At 46.2% G+C, this 22,751-nt stretch overlaps 1 protein-coding gene across 1 annotated transcript in view; it reads right to left on the minus strand.

Moving 5' to 3' along the window:
- Positions 1-22,751, minus strand: part of EEPD1 (endonuclease/exonuclease/phosphatase family domain containing 1) — a 250,630-nt gene that overhangs the window by 4,260 nt on the left and 223,619 nt on the right. Inside the window, exons 4-5 of the mRNA XM_085607475.1 lie at positions 9,893-10,027; positions 8,832-8,961 (exon numbers count right to left, since the gene is read on the minus strand). Of these exons, the coding sequence (XP_085463601.1) occupies positions 8,832-8,961; positions 9,893-10,027 (265 nt within the window). The remainder of the gene's footprint in view (positions 1-8,831; positions 8,962-9,892; positions 10,028-22,751) is intronic.

Here is a 22,751-nt window from a genome sequence, read left to right on the forward strand (position 1 = left end):
TTATCACAAAATGCTATACAACAGCAAAAGCAAAAATAACTATTCATTCTGGCAGTGTCAAAATGACTAGTTCAAAAATGTACAAGCAAAGCAAGAATATATACGCCTAGTGGACATTTCCTGCAGCAGTGAAATAATGGGAAAGTGAAGTTTAATTCTCGGAAAGCCTGGTACTGCTTGAACTTGCCACTGAGTTTCTTTTTGCTAATGCATTTAAAAAAAAAAAAAAAAGTGTGGTTTCACTTAAATTCATGTTATTATTTTATCTTAATAACCAGCTTCGGCTGAACACGAAAAAAGCTACTACTGTGCCTCTTACAATATGACAATAAAAGTACATTACATCAGCATTTCAAAACAGAAAATTATAAAAACATAGCACTCTAAAGATCATAATTAAATAATTAAAGATAGGAAAATAAAACAGTAATAATCATTATAAACATATAATTATGTCTGTCAAATAAAACCGCTAACACTTTCCTAATACACTGATGAATGCTTTAAGACTGCGACAAATGTACTCCTAGAGTTGCAAGCATAACCTACAATTGCAACTCATCTCATCAAGAGAGTTTGTGAACAGATATATATATATAGCTGAGGCGCACTGAAACATGTTCTCACTTTCACTGTTAAGCAATGATGCTCCCTGAGGATGGGTACCATTTGGTGGATTTTCTTTAGTGAAAAATCAACCGAAATGAATTGAAAAGCACTTTCAGGGGAGCCAAAGAGATTTGTGTACTATTCGAGACTACACTACTGTCGACGGCTATTTGAGGAAAGATGATGCTGATACATCAGCACAAATATAATGGGTGATTTTCCATTTGTTTTGATACATATTTGCAGTTACCATCGGATGTTTAGTATGAATCTCAAAGGCTGTACGTGCAGGAATAGTAAAAGAACCGCACAGATAGTGAGTCTAGTTTAAGAGAGGCTCAGAAGAGGAGGTGGCAATTGTCCTGGAGGGCAGAAGAAGCTCTGTTTTGCCCAGGTGAAGCGTGGATTAATGAGTGATCACCTAATGGACACCAGGCAGCGGCCGAGATGCTTCATGCAACATCTGTCATTTTAATAGAAAAATGATGGGTGTTTCCTAGCAGACTAGTAGATAGGTACAACTGACTCTGAATTACTGTAAACTCAAGATATAGTTTAAATAACACAAAATAATGCCTACGAATTTTTTTAAAGGGTCAGAAATGAAAAAAAGCTAAGTAATGTGTTGTCCCACCAGCCCAGGCAGTAAAGACCACTTCTTTTTACCGGGTGTGCAAGTGGCAGTGGCGGCTCCTCCGCTAAGGCTTTGCAGTGAAACAGAGAGAAAATAAAATGATAACAACTTGCGTTATTTTCATTTTATTTTCTCCTACTTACGCCCTCAGCTTTACGTGAGAGGGCGGGGGCAGGGGAGGAGTGGTAGCACCCTCCTAAGTGCGCAATTACTGCTTGGACAGCACTCTCCCAAAACAGTCTTGCGCACTTCGCATGTTCTCCATGCAGACTGCATTACAGCCTACGTGGAGCGTCTCCATTCAGAGTCTGAGCGCCAAAACACGGTGCTCAGACCAATCACAACGCTGCTACGGCAGTGTTGTGATTGTCTGACTGGGAGCCTGGGTGTGCTTCCTCTGGCCGAGTAAGGGAGGACTATGGAGGAGAGGTAAGAAGGTACTTTTTTTTATAGCCGTTTCCCCCGCGTCCTCTCCACCCCGCCTCCTACCTCCTCCCGCCCCCGCCCCCCTACCTTCAATCCGTGCCGGCCGCCTCAGGCAAGTCGTCAAGCAAGAGGCCATCCCACACAGTTTAGACGAGCCAGTGGCTAAAGTTTGCTGGCCCATTGGCTCATGCTATGGTGGGCAGAAACAAAATGTGAATGAGAGGTGAACAGACCTGTGGGTGAAAAGGAATAACCTAAAGCCTGTCAATGTGTGCACATTTGTATGCATTCTTATGACCTTTTTTGATTACAAGAGGCTGGGGAGAGTGTTAAAACTGGCGCCATGCCAGACCAAACAAGCATTGGCATAGCCAATAGGTCTCGCCTCTGGGACCTTATAAGTGTTTAGCCATGCAACAGTTGCATAACTAAATACTTATAAGGTCCCAAAGGCGAGACCTATTGGCTATGCCAAGCGGCCGTGCGGCCACGAAAGTGAAAGTGATCGCGATCAAACATCAAAGCGGCCGCGAAAGTGAGGCGCGCGCACCCCCGCGCACATGCACTGTAGCTCTAGGCTGGCCTGGTAGCACTTTTTGGAGCCCTCTCAATAAGTCTCGCCAGACCAGCGCATGCGCTGGGTCAGGCGAGACCTAAAAATGAGATGGGGCTTCTCTGAGTAACAACATAAAACCTGCAAACTCAAGCAGTGGTGTGTGTCACATGGTATTTTTATTTTTAACTTGGCTCTTTCGTGAGGGGGCATAATCACACACTGAGCAATGAGGTGAGCTAGAAATAATTACAGAGTATGTTTTCAACTTATTTGTTGATGGTCAGCACGGTTTTCGTCCACTGTGTATTTTGCTGACTTCCCAGATATGGGTGGAGGCATTGGCATATTCAGGCAGGGTAGGTATACTGCTCATGGAGTGCTCACAATCATAAGCCTGACCCCTTTCTCGAGTGACTCACCCCCTCCAAGTCTGTACCTTGGCTCACCTGGGAAGAACTATTTTTTTGAAATCTCAGACAGCCCTCCAATAAGGATCATAATAGAATGCAGCTCTGCCATGCGCCATTTATAGATGCGGAGGTGCTCACTGATTTACTTACATTTTTAATAGCACTATAAAACAAGCATTTGCAATGCAATAGGTCTCGCATTTGCGAGAGTTTAAGCTATTGGTTTTGTCTTTCGTATATTGCAAGTTTTCTCCATGATTTGGGCTGGGATACATATTACCATAATCCTTCCTCCATATGTGAGGTCACGAGGAAGACTTTAAAAAACAAAGCCCTCGCCCATCTGGAGGAACTAAGACTGACGAATGAAATCGTTAAACCTTCTGCCATTCATTCGTTATTAATTCAGTTGGTGCCCACATTACAGCCGTACCTTACTTTTAATACCACAAGCTATGAGCGTTACCTATTGGTAAGATTCAGAATTAATTTTTTCCACTGAATGGTCACATTCCCTGTACGAAACAATTGGGCTAAATATCTCCCTCTTTGTCCTTGCGACCAAATCTCCCAACAATCGACTTTGCATACCATCCTTTTTTGTAAATTTTATATGGATTTAAGAAAAAAAGGGCTAATTCCGTTTTTGAGGCGAATCGGTCTCAGACAATGTCGCCCAGCTTTACTATTTTTACAGTTGCTGGAGGGGGAGTACTTGGTATTTTTACTAGCAAATTATTTGAAATCTATTGTCAAATACCGCAAGATTTTAGATTGATATTGTCATTGTGGATATGCACTTTTTTGCTTTATTCGTCTTTTTAAACAGTTGTTCCTTTTTAATCTCATTTAACTTGTAGATAATTAGGTTTTTAGGAGTGGTATAATTGTATGATTGTATTGCTGTACGCTTTAATGATTTGAAATTATAATCGAAATAAAGCATGAATTGAATTGAATAATGCTTGTTGAGGTAATGGGGTGGGTCGCCACTGGGATGGTGCCAGTGCGCAGGGCCCTTGCTCCAGGTTATGTTCAACTAACTGCATTGGGGGCAAGTTGATGTGCATACATGGGAGTGGTGGTACTAGACCACACCCCCCCTGCGGGAGGGGTGGAGATGTTATGCAATGTCACAAAGTAATTCCAACAGCTTATGTATATTTGTAAATTGGTGCATAGTATTGAGTAGTGTGTGTGTTTAATAAATGTACTCTTACTTTTATAAAGCAAAGTACAGACTGGACAATCAATTATTGAGTGTTATTTCTGCGCACCTGCAAATGGCGAACACCACCTCCCTTGAGTAAGCCTCAGACTGCTCTGCAGCGCAGCCCTCTGAAAGTCAGGCGCTACAATTGGGTGTTTGGTTCCCAGTGAAGGACAAATGTAGTCATGTTATTTGTGCAGGCCTCACAGATGCTGCCTCGTTTTCCAACACATACCACAGCCGGAGTTCTCAAAGCTGTGGTTAGTTATTGACAAGGCACTTAGACCTCAGAGGCATTTTGTAAGCTCTAGAAACATTTTGTATCTCTTTTTAGGGTCTCATGTCTTGAAACCTAAGCTAGCTCCTAGTAGGGCGTACATAAGGAATGTTACATGTATCACTCTGTTCTGCAGAGCTGTTTTGAATGGAAAGAGGCGAAGCTTGATTGCTGCATAATTTGCCTTTCCTTTGTACATAATTCAGTCAACCTGCCACATAATGTATCCTCGACTGCTGCATAATTGCAGTGGCCTCAGCAATACCATTGCGTCCAGATGACCGTGATGGGAGTGGGTGCACAATTAGAACCTCAAGTCTTCTAAAAAATCATATCCATGAGCGCGTCAACGCAGGGCCGGCTCTAGGGCGGTGCGAACGGTGCCACCGCACCGGGCGCTGACTTGGGGAGGGGGCGCCATGTTTATTGTTTTAAAAGCTCCAGGTGCCACGTTCCTTGTCCGAGCAATTTTCAAGCCTCATTAAAAATGTCACGATAGATAACTCCAGTGATTAATGTTGTTCCTGGTGAGACACGAGCTTTGTCTGGGGAAAGTTTTAACTCATCATAGCCAAGAAGGTTAATATGCCTGCTGCAAAGAACTTGTCCCATTTTGCATACACTATAAATAGGTCAAGGGGTCATCGCTTATGTCAGCAAGATCCTTTTGTTGCTTGCAGTTTAAAAGTTAAAATCCTAATATAGAGCAGTGAGCTATTAACTGCCAATAGAGAGCTCATGCAAACTGCAAGAAATATATTACAGCTACGTGTTCTTTGCCTAGTCTTTCCTTATCCTAGTATTGCAAAAATGTTTCATTTGGGTAGAAATCAACTCTTATTATTAATAAAAAAAACCCTAACAATGATGTTACATTTAAAATTCTTAATTTGTGCTTTTCCAGACCAAGGACTTTTAAATGATCCTGCCTACCAGTATGAATGACATGTGACTCCTACACATTGTAGTCCTCTGTCTTAGATAACATTTCCTATACACTGATTTACACACGCATGATTGCCTCCGTGCAACGTATGTGTGATGTAAAGTGCTCTGAGACCCTAAACTGGTATGAGGGGTGGTAGAAAACTAAATGAATCTAAGAGACAGTGGTTATGGTGACTTGGAGGGCATTGTCATATGATGGTAGTGAAGGAATCCGTGGTGAGGTGGTCATGGGGGGGGCGCCAACATACATTGTCACACAGGGCGCCATCAGTACTAAAGCCGGCCCTGCGTCAACGGGATAGGAGTCAGGCTGAGTCACCAATCTATGTGATCCACACTGCCCGTAAACACTAACTTGCATAACGATTTACAGCACAAACACACTGTATTTAAAGCTTCTCCTTCTTAGTCATCGGTATAAACACACACTAAATAAGTAAGTAGCTAATCCTCAGCTTAGCATTTCCGTGATTTATCCAAGGGAACACTATTTCATAAAGTAGGCAAGCGAAAACACTGACATGGTTTATAAAAACAAGCGTCATTCACAAATGTAACTAATCCTAGAATAAACTAAGCAAAAACTGTAAATGACGTCAAACTCAAGTGCGAGGAGACAAGAACACACTACACTCCAGACAGATATTCCTAAACAGAAAATATCTCAAATCCGCTACATTATTAGACATCAGTAAAAAGCAAGTCAGCACAAGTGTGCGGGAAACATCGTTTACAACGCACGCGTTCCAACACGTGTCATTACAACTAATTTTTTACAACGCGAAATCCATTACAATGCTTATCATTACAACGAATTCCCGAAAGTAACGCCCCAGTGGAGTTAGAATTGTAATTTGCATTGTAATGGATTATGGGTTGTAATGACATGCGTTGTAATGTCATGCATTGTAATGGATTTCGCGTTGTAAAGATTTTGTTGTAATGGCACATGTTGTAATTGTGTGAGTTGTAACGTGTCCTATTCACAGCATGTATTGTCATCCGGTGTTAGAGAAAACAACATCATAACAAATGACTATCTAATAAGAATTAAAACTATTCCAACCAAAGTTGGGTAGGTGCACAAATTATTTATGCAGTGTTTCTGACACCTGTCTGCAGGGAAGAATCGCAGGCAGTTGAAATGCACCTCAAAGCCACCAGCAACCCACTAAATAGAAGGGGGGGGGGGGCGAGAGAGTGTGTGTGTGTGTGTATATATACATATATATATATATATATATATATATATATATATATATATATATATATATATATTGCCATAGTAGGTCCTAGCCATGAAGGGAACTAATTCTGTGTGGATGTGCTCCTTGTGAAAGAAGCTTGGCTGGAAGACCCCGTACGCAAGTATATTAAATTCTTAATTTTACGAAAATCTAAAGGATTTGGCTAATGGCAAATGATTGACCAGATCAGCAGCAAAAAGTAAGCAAGTGCAAGAAAGAAGAGATTACCCCAGGTCATTTTTTCTACTCAAATTACCAACTGGCTTTTTACATTCATGTTTTCTGCTTGCCTTCAACACAATCACACATGTTACTTACCTTCAGTGACACTCTTTCTAGTGAATACTCTTTCATATAAATAAAATATGTAGCAGTAAAGTAAATAAAAAGATTGCTTTCTGAATTAAATTGTTTATAAAAGATAAATCATTGAATGCATGCTGATTAAGGGTAATTTTAATTTGCTAAATAGTCCCTCATGTATTGCAATGCAGGCACTCCATAAGAGATAGAATGATACACCAAAGAGCCAATAGCATAAGGTGAGAGGGTAATCAGTTTCCTCTAGGTGAGCCAAAGCCCATTTGTAGATTTTAAAGAACTGGTAAAAATGTATCTCGCAGTTAGCTGTTCTGTCCAGCCATACCTGAAAAAAGGAGAAAAACAGGAGCCAATACTACTACCAAGGATTTGCAATAACATCCTTTCAGAAACCAGGGAAACATCCATACAGTTCTTAAAAGAGCTAAAGACGTACCTCTTTAAAGAGCATCTGATTGGCCATCGATCAGAATCCTCCTTGATTCACAGGTCCCTGACCTGTAATCCCCGTATAGCATCCTACTATTATACATGTTCTTAAAAGTTTCCACACCACCTTCCTGATTGGGTCCTATGTTATCCTATTTGTTGTGTATAGCATTTATTTGCGTACCTGCTAGGATAATGCTATATAAATCCTTATGCCAGTACCAAAATTACTGAATGTGATGGGAGACACTTCACTGTGAAAAACATGCACTGACAAAAGAAAAGCAAACACAGTTACTGGTGCACTGCCACCTAAGAAAGATTTTAGTGCTTTTAAGGCAAGGAAGGGGGCACCTCAAACTACCAAAACTTATTACTCTGGTTTATCATCCCTATATGTCACTTCTCCAATTTGGTAGGAAATAGGATGATGTTCTTGCACCAAAGATGACACCAGTTTATGAATTCAGGTCTCAGTGGACCTTGTTCACTACTTCCACTGGAAGTTGTCCATTCTGCTCAATGCCTAAGGACACTTTCGCTCATTATATTTGTACAGGCCCTCATTTTCAAATATAACTAAAACAAGTAGAAGCCTCTTTTTAGAGGGTTTAGTTTAATACAGTTGTATCATTTGCACTAAGCAGAGATAATTTGATAATGAAAACATGGAGAATACATTTGTAGATCTTATAATTAAGCCCATGCTGAAAAAAGTTGAATATGTTTTAATCCACTGCCTTGGGAATAACACTTTTTTTAGTTTCTATACATGATAAGTTCCATTCCAATATTTTACAGCTATTGTACATTTGTTTTTAACTTTTGTTGTGTTGATTAAAAGTAATCAACAATAAACTGATTATACTACACACTTAAATGTACTTGAAAAGACCCTTCCTTGTGAAAAAAAATGCAGACACTCGTGCACTGAAACGCACATCACCAATTAGAGACAATAACTGAATCTCTCATGTACACTGTAAGGAGAGAGGTTTTTTTTACCATACTGCAGCAAAGACCACTGCCTTCTCTTATTCTCACCGAGTACTAATCGCAAAACCTACCACTTCGCATACCAGAACAACTTAATTCTTCCTATTGCATGTATGTACAATAATTTGCTACGTATGGTGCTAACTTTTCACCAAATGCAAGCAAGATAAAAGAAAGGAAATAAGGGCAAAAGATAAAAACTTAAATATTGGAGAAAAAAGTAATGAAAAAAGCGTATGAGAAGCAGAAGGAAAAAAAACAAATTAAATAAAGATGACAAAATGGGAACAGAATGTGAGAATAAGTAGGAAAACAGAAACAAGGAAAAAAGAATTGAGAAAAAAGAAAGGAAAAGACTACAAAAAAAAATGAAAAATACCAGTCCATGTCATTAAAAAATGAATCGTATAAGAATCTTTTTCCTCACTTATTATTGAGCCCTCAGGAAACAGATCATTCTTAATTATAGATACCCACATTCTTTGCCCCAGAGAAGAAATAAAGTACATACAATGGTTACCTAATTCACCAAGCTTAAAGTTTGTTCCACATGCCCACATGCCTGACTTACTTAAAAATAATCAGTAGAAGATCACACCTAAGTGAGGTATATGTCATACCCACAGAAAATATATGTTGCGAACAGGGGCCGAAGACTTTGTGCTCCTCGTACTTAACTATTTATTACCTTCGAAGCTGCCTTAAATGGGAAATCCTCAAGCAGTCACGTGCGGGGTTTGTTGTTCATATGCAACAATAAGTACATACCCTTCAGTGCTTCTGGCAGTGTCTGTGCAAATGTTGCTAATCTGTGGTTGTCACTGTGACTCTTTACTTCACTGTCCACCGTGGCAGATGGGAGGTGAATGTTCACCATTGTGATTTCATTTGTTCCGATCTAGAGGGAAGGAAATGCCATTAAAAAATACAGTTAGGGAAATAAAAAATGCTCTGACATTTATTTTTGGTATTCGTTCCCTAAAGGACAGACAGCATTCATGTTCATAGTAATGCATTGGCTGGAGCAGCAACAAACATTTCCTACCTCAACCAGCAAAACTTGACCTTGAGAAGGCACAGTGGGTGACCGAACGTTAGCTTTACTGGCATCGTCTATTCCTTGCCCCATCACTACTTTATTACTGGCACACAAAGGCCACCACCATGTTTGCACAGGAATTTAAAGGCAAATGGAGGGGGGTTACTACTATGCTTAAGGAGGACACACACTCATCTCCTTGGACTGGCTTGAAACCTCATCCCGTCCCTGTCCAGGGAGTCCCACTGTTGTGTCACCCAAGATGGCTAAGAGGGTGATCTACTCCGCTCAAAAGCACAATAACACATAAGGGATGATCGGAGGTGCACCGGATCTGATAGACAGAGGGGCTGTGTGGACTCCTGCCATTGGGTCACCTTTGGAATTACAACCTCTCAATGAGCTGAAGTTGGGTCATGGCGGAAGCAGCACTTTAAAATGATTCAGCAATTCAATCATCTGCCCACTAGTCACCTTTAAATGGTGTTAATGGAGATATGGGGGCATTACACTACCGAAAAGAGCAATGTTTTTCAGAATAGTCTTGAATTATAAAATAAACACGTTTTTCAACTGCAACACATCTTTTAACAGGTGCGTTCTCTTGTGTCCAAAACAATAAGTTTGTTCCACAACAAGGGACTAAAAACTGGGTGGAAAGAACGCATCATGGCATTGCAGGTTGCCAGTACTCATTTTAATGTTGATATTAAGAACATTAGATTTTTAGTTATCCATACATGTAACCCCAATACCCAACCTGACCTAGATAGGGGCCTAAATTGGTTACCTTGAAATGTGCAAAATAGTGCTGCGGACACATGTGCTTCCCGTTGCCGTTCGTCTGTAGGTTGTCTTCCAGACTGGCCCCTTTAAGCTCTATACCTGCAGTCGTGTCCCACAAGAAGCCACAATACTCTGCACCCTGAAAGAAAAGAAGAGCCGGTAATCCACAAAAAGATTGTGCCTAGTAAGGCTGCTTGCTGCTCTAGCCCCAGGTATTTTAGTTAGTACTTTTGTCAAAATACTGGTCATTTGTTCAGGCCAGGAGTATTGAATTAGCAGCTTCACCACATTATTCCTGCTTCTTGGTTTTTGTTGTTAACTCTCGCAGAATGTAGAAATAATGAACCTTATAAGATGCAATGCATCCTTTGAAAACATTTTAATACCATCCAATATTATGCCGATCAGTGTGTGAACTGAACTTGTCAAGTTTGTCTGGCAACGTTTGCCTAAACCTCCTCCCTGGCATTTTTTTGATGGAGTCAAAAAATTCATTTTACAAAAACATTTTTTAAATATTTCATTAAGAGAAAGTCGTGAAACAATGCATTGCGTCAGGGCCTGGCACAACAATTGCGAGCATTATTTATCTGCTGCAGTAAATCGTGTATGTTGTGCCCATGAAGAAATTGTATGGTGGTCCTTCCTTCATTGCTACTTTCATGGTAAGGTGGGCTGAGGAATCCATCTTAGGAAGCAGCCCACCGCCCTTCAGACTTGCGGACATGATCTCTACGTCACCTATGGACAGTCCAACTGAGCGGATGACAAGGACAGAGCACATGGAAATTTATGGACCAACACTACAGGTCTTTTTTCGCGTGCCAAGGTAATCGTAGGTGATGAGTGAAATACCATTTATGCACGTATCAGCGATATTTCCTATGTCCCATACAGTCTCTCCGCTGAACAGATAGTGAGGCATTTGCAGACGTAGACAAACACTACAAATACAAGTGTTGGGTGCAAGGTGAAAAAGCTTTGATGTACGGTATAAAGCTGTTTTTGCACTTGATAACTACTTTTTTGAGATCGAAAATTATTTGGTTTTGAAAAAAAGCAAGAAACACGAGATATTTAATTAGCACAGTAACAGAGCAAAATTAGTTACATTTGTCAAAAGTAACTTCGTAAAATAGCCTTTGCGTTCATCTTTGTGCAGTGTCACATCTACCATAGGTTTTTGCCCAAACACAGGAGTGTCATGTAGTTCACACTTAACAGTAGGAACTGCGTGTTTGTTGGGCAACATAAACGTTGGCATGGTGACAGACTACTACCCATGAACCTAGACAGGTGGCTTGGCCAACCACAGAATAATATCAACAACCAGGACCTGACTCAATGGACAGATACCCTCAACTTCCAGACAATGTCACTGCACTGCAGCAAAAGAATTCCCACAAGAAATTGATTAGAAAAGATTAGAAAAAATGTGAGAGTGGAGCGCTTTGGACGCAACAATGGTCTGAGTTGAACCATTTTTTAACTGAGGACGCTCACAGCACTGAATAAAGCTAAATCTAGCCAGTGAGTAGGATCTAATTTTTAGGTCTCGCTGAGTCAGCGCGCATGCGCTGCTCGGAGAGACTTTAGTAAGGGATTTAATAAAATGCTACCGCCGGCTACAGCTTGCAGTGCATGTGCGCGGGCGAGCGCTTCAGCAGAGGCACCATATGGCGTGATTACTGCTGCGAGCGCACCACTCGCGCACATGCACTGCAAGCTGTGGCCGGCGGTAGCATTTTTAGCTTGCTAATCGCGGCACCAGTGCTTTACTTTTAACATTAAAAGTAAAGCGCCGGTGCCACGATTATAGCAAAAGTAAAGCAATAGAAACAAACATCTATTTCTTTACTTGTGCTATAATCGCGGCACCCGCGCTTTACTTTTAATGTTAAAAGTAAAGCACCGGTGCCGCGATTAGAAAGAAAACAAGCATTGGCATAGCCAATAGGTCTCGCCTTTGGGACCTTATAAGTGTTTAGCCATGCAACAGTTGCATAACTAAATACTTATAAGGTCCCAAAAGCGAGACCTATTGGCTATGCCAATGCTTGATAATGTTGGGAATTGCCTTTCATTTCCTTTCTCACAGGGACCAGCAGGGCACTTGAGTGACATTAGCACTTACAGTGCATATTCTACTTTTCTTTCACTGTTTCTTTCCTTCACTTTTGAGAAAATTCACATTGGAACACATTTTCCTTTCATGGAGAGAAAGCAAACGATGATGATAAGTGGGTATGCTAGCGAGTACCAACTAGCAAGCCCCCCTTGGTGTTACTACCGTGAGGTGCTTTCTCTCCACTCTCACATTTTTTCTAATCTTTTCCAATCAATTTCTTGTGGGAATTCTATTGCTGCAGTGTAGTGACATTGTGTTACAAATTGTACATATAGACACTTGAATTAGCGGTAGTAAACCGCACCGCTGGGGGAGTCATTAGAAAATATTAGACCCTTCTAGTGCCTGGAAGTTGAGGGTATCTGTCCATTGAGCCAGGTCCTGGTTGTTGATAATGTGTTGAGTGGGGGGCGGCCTCACTTTTTTTCCCCCCCTCTGCTCCTTTTTGTGTTGACAACCACCAAATATGACAACCCTGACTTCCCCAGGAATCGTGGTAACAGATCTAGAACCCTTTCGCTCAGTTACTCGTGCTCTCTCTCTGGGAAATATACAAGCAATACACAGAGGGTGTTTTCAATACTTATTGAACCATATGATTCTTATATTGAATATATGTGCTGCAATGATCAATAGACAGAAGCAGATAAAAGTGATTAGCAGTATAAGGACAGTGAACAAAATGAATAGTTCCCCATCTTGGTAAAACAATGTATATATGCACGCATATAAAACGGTATTTCGATATATATATACATATAGTGCACTCCTACCATGCATTTCTTAACCTAAGTATCTAGAGCAGGGGTACTCATAGTACGGCCCGCGGGCCGCCAGCGGCCCGGCAAGCCTTCCTTGACGGCCCGCGGACCATGCAGACATCGTACCTTGGTTTTTTGTATTTTTCAAAGTGTGTCAGCAAACACCGCCGGACTCCGAGAGAGACTGCTCTATGGGGGCCAGGAGATTCCAGGATAGAGTGGAGACAGGCGTACAACGCCCATTGGACTCAAAGGGCGTCAGCCCCCGTCGTGTTTGGCTGCCCGGGATGACAGAGCTTCCCGGGAACACACGCAGCCGCACCCAAACACTTCACAGGTCTTTAAAAGACCTTTTGCTTGTTAACGAGGCTTTGATGGTGTTCACCCCTGCTTACAGCCCCTGCAGCTCCCCTCTGCCTTTTGCTTGAAGAATAAGCCTCCCCCCAAAAATGTTTTCTTAGCCCCCCCTCCACCCGAAATGTGACTCTAGTTGCGCCTCTGAGTGGAGATGCAGGGGCGCTAAGAAGAGGTGAAATATAACAAAGCCTCATTAGCAAGTAAATGGTCTTTTAAAGACCCATGAAGTTCTCCGGTGAGGCTGTGTGTCAGCCCGGGAAGCTGTCTCAGCCCGGGCTGCCACACATGCAGGGTGAGGTGACAGAGGACAGCAGGGTGAGAGTGCCCAGTGAGGTGAGGGGGGGGGCAGCAGGGAGTGAGAGCCAGCGAGGAGTGAGAGCCGGGTGAAATGGCAGAGGGTGACGGGGGCAGCAGGGAGTGAGAGCCAGGTGTGGTGACGGAGGGCAGCGGGGTCTGAGAGCTGGCTTTTACATTACACAAGGAGAGGGGGAAGTGGGGGGGCTGTTTATGGGCTGGTGTCGGGGACGTGTAGACACAGAAGTGTGCACTGCCCGAGGCCCAGAGACAGAGAGAGATATAGATAGATAGGGACAGACTGACAGATGCAGGCAGAGGCAGGTAGAGGCAGAGACAGGCACAGGCACGGAGAGAGGCAGATGGAGAGAGGGAGACAGACGGAGAGAGGGAGAGGGGGAGGGAGGGGGAGGGAGGGTGAGGGAGACGGAGGGAGGCAGGGAGGGAGAGGGAGACGGGGAGAGGGAGACGGAGGGAGGGAAGAAGAGAGAGGGAAGAAGAGAGAGGGAAGAAGAGAGAGGGAAGGAGAGAGGGAGACGGAGGGAGAGAGGGAGACAGAGAGAGAGACAGACAGACAGACAGACAGACAGACAGACAGACAGACAGACAGACAGACAGACAGAGAGATGTGCGTATGCCAGGTTTGGTGGCTCAGTGGACAAAGGCGTCCACTGCAGGGGCCTGTGTTCAACCTCATGGACACAGTTTTTTTTGCTCTAGCCCCGCCACCCTCCCCCACTGACCCCGCCCCCACCAGTGCGGCCCTCGGCCACAAACCACACTGTAAATTTGGCCCCTGAGAGAAAGTTTGTGAGTACCCCTGATCTAGAGAGAGAGAGAGAGAGAGAGAGAGTGAGTGAGAGTGTGAGTGTGTGTGTGTGTGTTTGTTCTACCAAGAATCCCCTATTGGATGATCCAACCGCCATACCCTGAAGGCAAAGTATGTAGATACCGGTCTTGTTCACAGGTTGGACATCTCTCTTCACAGAGGGATCAGCAAGCAGCTGGGCTGAGGTTTCTGCCTGTAGTGACCTTGCAATGACAGGAAGTGTTCATCTGCCTCAACCTGGAAATGCTTGTTTATTTATAACAAAAAACATCCTTGCTCCCAAGCCAAGACCTAAGTCAGGCTGTCATTGATTATGAGCTATTGATATCTGTGTCGCCCCATGCACAAACAACAAACAATCCCATTTGCACAATGTATATTCAGACCTTGTACGAGCTGTTCAAGGTGTCATGATAGTGTTCTTACTAAGTGAAATGTGTAGGCAAATGTAGTTTCATGGAAACTAATTCTGTAATGTCACACAAGCAAATGTGTGTGAAAAGTCTTTTTGCGAAGAAGGAGGCAACTTAGGAAAACGTGTGCATGTTAAAATGGTAATGTTTCTCCCTGGACCTAACTGAGCCACGTGGCAGGAGTGAATATAAATTATGCTAATCTTGTAATGGATATAAGGTAAAATCAGAGCAAATACTTTTATGTTCCATGTGCGGTTTGCAGCCAACTTAGAATGCAGAGTGAAACCTTGTGCATTTTTCTTCATAGATATACCATACTGCACCAAAGACCCTAGCTTTCTTCTATTCTCACAAAGTATCGATAGCTAAAACTACCATTTCACATACCAGAACAACATCATTCTTACTCTATGTGCAATCACTTCAATCAAATGCAAGCAAACTAAAACAAAGGAAGAAAGAGCAAAAGATGAAAACAGAACAATGTAATGAATGAAAAAAAGAGAATGAGAAGCGGAAGGTTTGAAACCGACGGTAGCACTCGTCAAGCCACTTACTCCATATTGCAGGACTTTTGTCAACAGCAGCCTGACGCTCAGTTGGAGAGAATGCGGGCATGAAATATTATATGAACAAACAGTGCAATTGTTAAAATACATGGTAAAGGGATCAGAGATCATATGATTTTCCTTAGGCCTTTCCATTGCGCGACCATTTTATTTCAAAAGGGCTGAGGGTGACAGGGGGCTCCATTGTGGGCCGGTCCGATTATCCACTCCAGTGGTGCCCTAAAAACCTTCAAGCACTGCTTTAAGACCAGCACACTGAAGCTAGCCTTTCTACAAGCTCAGCTTTTGCATTTAAAAACCTTAGAAAAACTTGCAGTTTTTACTAATGTTTGGAGTTCAGGAGTCCTAGCTTGGCCTGACAAATGAATGTTGTTAAATCAATACTGACGTCAGTTTCATTAAGTGCAAGATGTTGTATGCAGAGTTATAGAAAGGGGAAATATTTGAAATGCTCAGGTCTCATTTCTCAGAGGAAAAATCAGAAACGAGTTCTTTCTTGGGCTGCAGCCAACACTGGCGAGGGGCAAATTGCAGGACCACAGAGTCGGGCAGTGCCAAAATTAACTTGGGAATCACTAAGATAAACTGGCAGGATATATACTCAGTAATGTGGTCAAAAGCTGTCCCTGAAAAGCTGCCTGTTAGACCTGCCAGCCCCTTGGCTGTCCCCTCCTCATTTTTCTCCCTTTACCCTCTAATTTTTCTGTCCACTATTTTATTTTGGTGTTGACTTAGAGGCTCTGGGTGCCCAATATCACTAATTGATGGTGTGGCGCAAGGTGCTTCTCTAAAACTGGAGGGAGGGAGAGAGCTCCTCCATAAAATGGTGGCCTAAACTGTCACCTCAGAACCTGGGCCATAGGCTGTCATGAGGGGTTCCAGAACCTTCTGGGCCACTCTGGCTAGTCAGGGCCCAGGCTATATATAGAGGTGAGGTGCGTCGGCCATTTTAGAGGGGGTAGAAGGTGTGAGGTGAGGTAGTCAGGAGCAAGCCACCTGAGTGGGGAGGTAGGTGCGCTAGAGGGGGGAACTGACTGTACTTAGGGCCTGCTTCCCCCCCCCCCCCCACGGCTGACACTGCCCTCTACCTCGTGACCTAACCCTGCCTTTAGCCTCTAACCCTGGGATCACGCTAACCTTATGTGCTCTTTGCCTAGCCAGGACCCCTGAAGGGAATCAGGGTAGAGAGTTACCATCACTGGCCAAATCCTCTACATCCCTGCTGTTGCCCGGAACACTGGAATAGCCCAGATCTAGTGACTGACAGCTTTTCTTGACTGAATAAGAATGTGATCATCGCTACAGACCCAGGAAATTGGCTGTCCGATTTGACTGCCCCTGAGCTGCAGATCACACCCTTAATTTTTGCCACTCCCGCTGGGGACCCCATAAGGAATCACTCACCGCTACAGCCCAGGGCCCGAAAGATCATCCCTTCTGTCACCTGGGGCTTGTGAGGAAGACTGGGGCCCCGCCGCTGCCGTCGCAGCCCTTGAAACGCGGCCCTCCGTAAGGAGAGAGAGCTGTCGAAATTCCCCGTAGGCCGCGCTAGGCCTGAGATCCAGGACTCGGATTAGGTGACGGGGGCGGACTGCGAGACGCCGCCCCCGCCGCTGTACGATTTGCTGACTGGGCCGTGACCCTGCAGGCCGCGCTGCCATAGGCGGCTGCGGGCGCGGACCCTCAAAGAGTGAAGGAAGCTCTGGAGCCCCGTACCTCAGCCCCCACCACCTCGCCGGACTGCAACTGTGGGGGAAGGCCCTCAGCCCGGACATCGCCGGGAGGCCGAGAAACCCTCGTGAGGGCCTATGTCAGGCAGAGAAGTAAGGTAACCCCCAGGGGAGGAGGGCGGGAGACTCACGAGAGGCCCGGAGCTCGACCCTCCCCTGGGGTGGGGGGAAAAAGAACAACCTTCGTCGAGACTGCTGGGCAAGTACCAGAAAAGGGAAGGGTTTTGAAGAGGAAAGGGGTGAACTGTCCAACCCTGACACAGTCTGCTTAATGCAATAGCTGGGATATAATGCCCTCATTTCAGGCTTGGAAATAACGCCTCATTCGATGCGCAGATGTAGTGTTGTGTCCCCGGACTCAAGGAGAAACATAATGTGTAGCACGACCGTGAGATCGGGGGATTAGCACACCAGGGTAAAAGCTGTTTAGTGCTTCAATGAATTGTAATGGTTAGCAGGGTCATGAAATGCCAGGTTTCAGGCTTAGAGGTAATGCCATATCTGAAGCGCTGTGGGATCGCTAAGTTCAGCGCTATGTTGGAGGGCTCTAATTTAAAATGCTAATGCAATTGCTGTGTTGTGTCAGACCACCAGGTGGCGTGCCTGATTACATACTATAGCTACGGTATTAAAGTACTGCTAATTCTAGCCACAATTAAATGTTTTATTCCTGATGTGATTTAGATAAGCACTGATTGACTTTGCTTGAAAGAAAAGAAATACATGATATAAGGAAAGATGAAGCTTTTCTACCTTTTCTAATTATTTGGTGTAGCGTCATTTTTAGTGGTGGTATGCTGGAGTGTGAAGTGAGTGTGATGCAAGCACGACATGTTACTCTGGAATAAGGCCTTTCCACCTGAGCCAAGTTACCCTAGGACTCTAGGTCCAACGATACTGAGCTTGTGCTTGCGTCCACTCATTAGCAGTTTACCGTGCGCCACGCACCCTACACCTGATTTTTGGTTTTTTTATTGGAGTTTTCTCCAGGTTGTCTCCCTGATGGGATTTTTTTATGGATTTTCCAAAATTATCCCTGTCCTGTGGTGGGTTTTTTCTTTAAAAGAAGGTTCATCTTACCTTCTGAGCCCTTTTCCGCATTGTTTAGGGCCCCACCTGGCAGGATGGAGTTTGAGCTGGGTAGGCTAGAAGAGTATACAGTAACCCAGCTAAAGGAATTCTGCCAGGAGAGGGGGGTATTTTTCAATCACGGAGCAAAGAAAGTGGAGCTCCAGACTAGCTTGAGAGCTGGGTGATGGCCCAGCTTAGCGGGGAACGGGAGGTGGAGGGACCGGAACCGGACACCACGGAAGGGACAGAATCACTTTTCCAACCTGAGAGCAGCAATATGGATGTAGGACCCAGGGCACCTTCAAGGGCCGGTAGTAGCGCTTCAGGGGAAAGCCTGTCTTCGGCTGATTTAGCCGACAGGAGGGAGGAGAGGCAATTCAGGATGGAATTAGCCCGCTTGGAGAAGGAGAGGGAAGAGCGGAGGTTCCTTCATGAGCTCCATTTGAAAGAATTGGATCTCAAGGCCCTTCAGTTCGGAGCCCCCAGTAGTCCTGTTGGTGGCAGCGTACAGAAAGAGATCACCAGGGAGCCCAGACCCCACTTACCAAAGGACGTAGTTGCCAGCTACGGTGTTGGGGACGACATCGCCAAGTGATTGGCTGCCTATGAGGTCTCCTTACGAGCCCATGGGATCCCGGAAGCTCAGTGGGGGGGTGGTCTGTACAGGTACATGCGTCCGGTGGGGAGGGATGCCCTTTTAGCCCTAGAACAACGGGAGCAGACCAATTCCCCCACCATGAGGGTCGCCTTGATTAGGAAATTTGGGCTGACCCCTGAGAAGTACAGGCAGAGATTCCGGGGTAGCCAAAAGCTGGCCACCCAGAATTGGGTGGACTTCCTGGACTACGCAAAAAAAGCTTTGGAGGGCTGGGTGCAGGGCAGTGAGGTAAAAGACTACGAAGGGTTGTATAACCTGTTTTTGAGGGAGCACCTCCTCGAGAAAAGTTTTCCGGAGCTGCGTCAACACCTGGTGGACAGCAAGCTAACTAATCCTAGGAAGCTTGCAGAGGAGGCGGACATCTGGGCTAGTACCCGGGTGTCTTCAAAAGGGATTGGGGGGAATTTCCAAGGGACTGGTCAGGGCGCTCCCCAGAAGAAAGAGGGGGGAGACAAAAAGAAGGAGTTCCCTAAAGGCCCCCAAAAGAGTTCTCAGGGAAAGGGATCAGGATTCCCTCCTAAGGTTGGCCCCCACAAACCTCCTTATCCTGACCGTGGTCAGCAGCCTAGGGTTGTCCGTTGTTATGAGTGTGGTGGGCACTACAAGGGGGATCCTAAGTGTCTCAAGAGACCACAACCTCCCACTGGAGGAAAGACCCCTGGGGTGGTGAGTGCAGTGCTGGGGGAGGAGTTGCCCCTAGATAAGGGAGGTGAGTGGGCAGGGCTAACATTAGTGTCCCTGGGAGATTGCGAGATGGTTCCTAAGACCCATGTGCCCTCGAATACTACCAAGTACAGGCAATGGGTCACCATCAATGCCCAGAGGGTGGAGGCTCTGAGGGACACAGGAGCCAGCAGGACTATGGTAAGGAGTCAGCTGGTGTCCCCAGAGCAGGTGGTTCCCAACGTAGTCCACCCGGTTGTGATGGCTGACAACCGAGAGGGTCAGTATTCGGTGGCTCAGATTCCCTTTGAGTGGGGAGGGGTTGTGGGTCCTCTACGAGTTGCGGTAAGCCCGGTCATGCCGGTCGACTGTCTGTTGGGAAATGACCTTGAACATACGGCATGGAAGGAGGTCGAGTTCAAGGCTCATATGGAGATGTTGGGGACGCCCGAGTGGACTTGTGCCAACACGCGGTCCGTGACTGCCCAGAGAGGGAGTTCACAGAGGTTGGAGCCTGGGACAAAGGCCCAACCAGCTGCCAAAAAGGGTAAACTGGGACAGGGGAAACCTGGCCCGGCATCTGCACCTCGTAAGATGGATGGGGCAACTGAGGTGGTCCCGGAGTCCACAGAGGAGGATGTGACTTCCCTGGAGTGCTTACCTACCCCTGCAGAATGGCAGGTGGAGGGAGGACCTACCAGGGAGGAGTTTTGTCGGGCCCAGAAGGAGTGCCCCACCCTTGAGGGCTTACGGCGGCAGGCCGAAGCCCAGGCAGCGGGTAACGATTCGGGGAACTTCCACATATATTGGGAAGATGGTCTCCTCTATAGCGAACCCAAGACTCCGGTGCATGGCTCATCCCGGGCCTTGGTGGTTCCCCAGCGTTACTGAGCCTTCCTTTTGGAATTGGCTCACTAGATACCCTTGGCAGGACACTTGGGACAGGACAAGACCTTTGCTCGGCTTGTCCCTCACTTCTACTGGCCTCAGATGAGGATTACGTCTGATACTTTTTGTAGGACGTGTGTTACCTGCCAAGCTAGTGGGAAAACAGGGGTGAAGCTGAAGGCTCCCCTGGAACCACTGCCTGTCGTTTGCAACCCCTTTGAAAGGGCGGGCATCGACATTGTTGGGCCATTGGATCCACCAACGTCTGCCGGTCACAGGTTTATCCTGTTTCTGGTGGATCATGCCACCCGGTACCCAGAGGCTATCCCTCTGAGGACCATTACTGCACCTGCGGTGGCACGGGCCCTGATGGGGATTTTCACCCGGATGGGGTTCCCCAAGGAAGTTGTGTCTGACAGAGGTACCAACTTCATGTCGGCATACATGCGGGCTATGTGGAAGGAGTGTGGAGTTACTTACCGGTTCTCCACCCCTTATCACCCCCAGACCAATGGTCTGGTGGAGAGGTTTAACATAACCTTGAAGGGCATGATCAGGAGTCTGCCCGAGAGCCTGCGGAGGAAATGGGACGTCCTCCTGCCTTGCTTGCTGTTCTCTTACAGGGAGGTACCACAGAAGGGAGTGGGCTTCAGCCCCTTCGAGCTGCTGTATGGACACCCTGTTCGTGGACCCCTCAGCCTGGTGAAGGATGGATGGGAAAAGACTCCCAGAAAACTTCCCCCGGATGTAGTGGCTAGGTTGTGGAAGCAAGCTTCCGAAAACCTAGAAGCCAGCCAGACGGTCATGAAGGAGTGGTATGACCAAAATGCTCACCCGGTGGAGCTGGAGCCTGGCCAGAAGGTGTGGGTTATGGAACCTGGAGAGCTTAGCGCCCTCCAGGATCGCTGGTCAGGCCCCTTTGAGGTGATTGAGAAGAAGGGCAAGGTCACCCATGTGGTGGATTTTAAAACCCCCAGGCAGCCCCATCGGGTGCTCCATGTCAACCGCCTCAAGCCCCACCGGGAGAGATCAGAGGTCACTTTGATGATGGTGACTGATGGGTCAGAGGAAGAGGAAAGTGAACCTCTCCCTGATCTTTTTGCGTCCCAAGAGAAGGATGGGTCGGTAGAGGGAGTGATCCTCTCACCATCTCTAACTCCCGAACAGCGGGAGACTGCCGCCAGGTTCTGGAGCAGTACGCTTCACTGTTCTCACTTATCCCGGGAAGAACTCATCTGTGTACCCATGATGTGGAAACAGGGGACAGCCCACCTGTGAAGTCCAAGTCCTACCGCTTGTCGGATAAGGTGAAGGCTAGCATCCATGGTGAAGTCACCAAGATGCTGGAGCTGGGAGTGATTGAACCTTCAAGCAGTCCCTGGTCCAGTCCGGTGGTACTGGTACCTAAAGCTGCCCCGCCGGGCACTACCCCAGAACTCAGGTTCTGTGTGGATTACAGGGGACTGAACTCTGTGACAAAGACTGATGCTCATCCTATCCCGAGGGCGGATGAGCTCATTGACCGGTTGGGAGCTGCCCAATATCTGAGTACCTTTGACCTTACATCTGGGTACTGGCAAATCTCCCTGACAGATGGAGCAAAGGAAAGGTCAGCCTTCTCCACACCGGAGGGTCACTACCAGTTCTGCGTGATGCCCTTTGGGCTCAAGAACGCCCCTGCCACTTTTCAGCGGCTGGTGAACCAGGTCCTCTCCGGGATGGAGGGTTTCTCGGTTGCTTACCTGGATGACATCGCCGTCTTCAGCAGCAGCTGGGAGGACCATTTGTGTCACCTTCAGGCTGTCCTTCAGGCCTGCAGCAGGCGGGTCTGACGATCAAGACCAGCAAGTGCCAGATCGGGCAGGGGTCGGTAGTGTACCTCGGTCACTTGGTGGGTCGGGGCAAGGTGCAACCCCTCCAGGCCAAGATTGAAACCATCATGGCCTGGGAACACCCCAAGACTCAGACGGAGGTCCGAGCCTTTCTGGGCCTCACCGGTTACTACCGACGCTTCGTCAAGAGGTATGGAACTATTGTGGCCCCCTTGACTGAGCTTACATCTAAGAAGCACCCTCGACGGGTAATCTGGACCGAGGTGTGTCAACGAGCCTTTGACACCTTGAAACAAGCAATATGTGCGGCACCTGTCCTGAGGGCCCCTGACTTCTCCAAAGAGTTCATCGTCCAAATGGTTGCGTCGGAGCATGGCATCGGGGCAGTGCTGTCGCAGCTCAATGAAGAGGGTCTGGACCAACCTGAGGTTTTCCTATCTAGGAGACTACTCCCCCGGGAACAGAGGTGGAGTGCGATTGAGAGGGAGGCTTTTGCGGTGGTGTGGGCTCTGAAGAAGTTGCGGCCATACCCGTTTGGCTCGCACTTCCTGGTTCAGACCGACCACCGGCCCCTCAGGTGGCTGATGCAAATGAGGGGCGAGAATCCTAAGTTATTGAGGTGGTCCATCTCCCTACAGGGAATGGACTTTAGGGTGGAACATCGCCC

Source organism: Triturus cristatus, chromosome 5_2 (assembly GCF_964204655.1).
Source record: "Triturus cristatus chromosome 5_2, aTriCri1.1, whole genome shotgun sequence".
Lineage (NCBI taxonomy): Eukaryota > Metazoa > Chordata > Amphibia > Caudata > Salamandridae > Triturus > Triturus cristatus.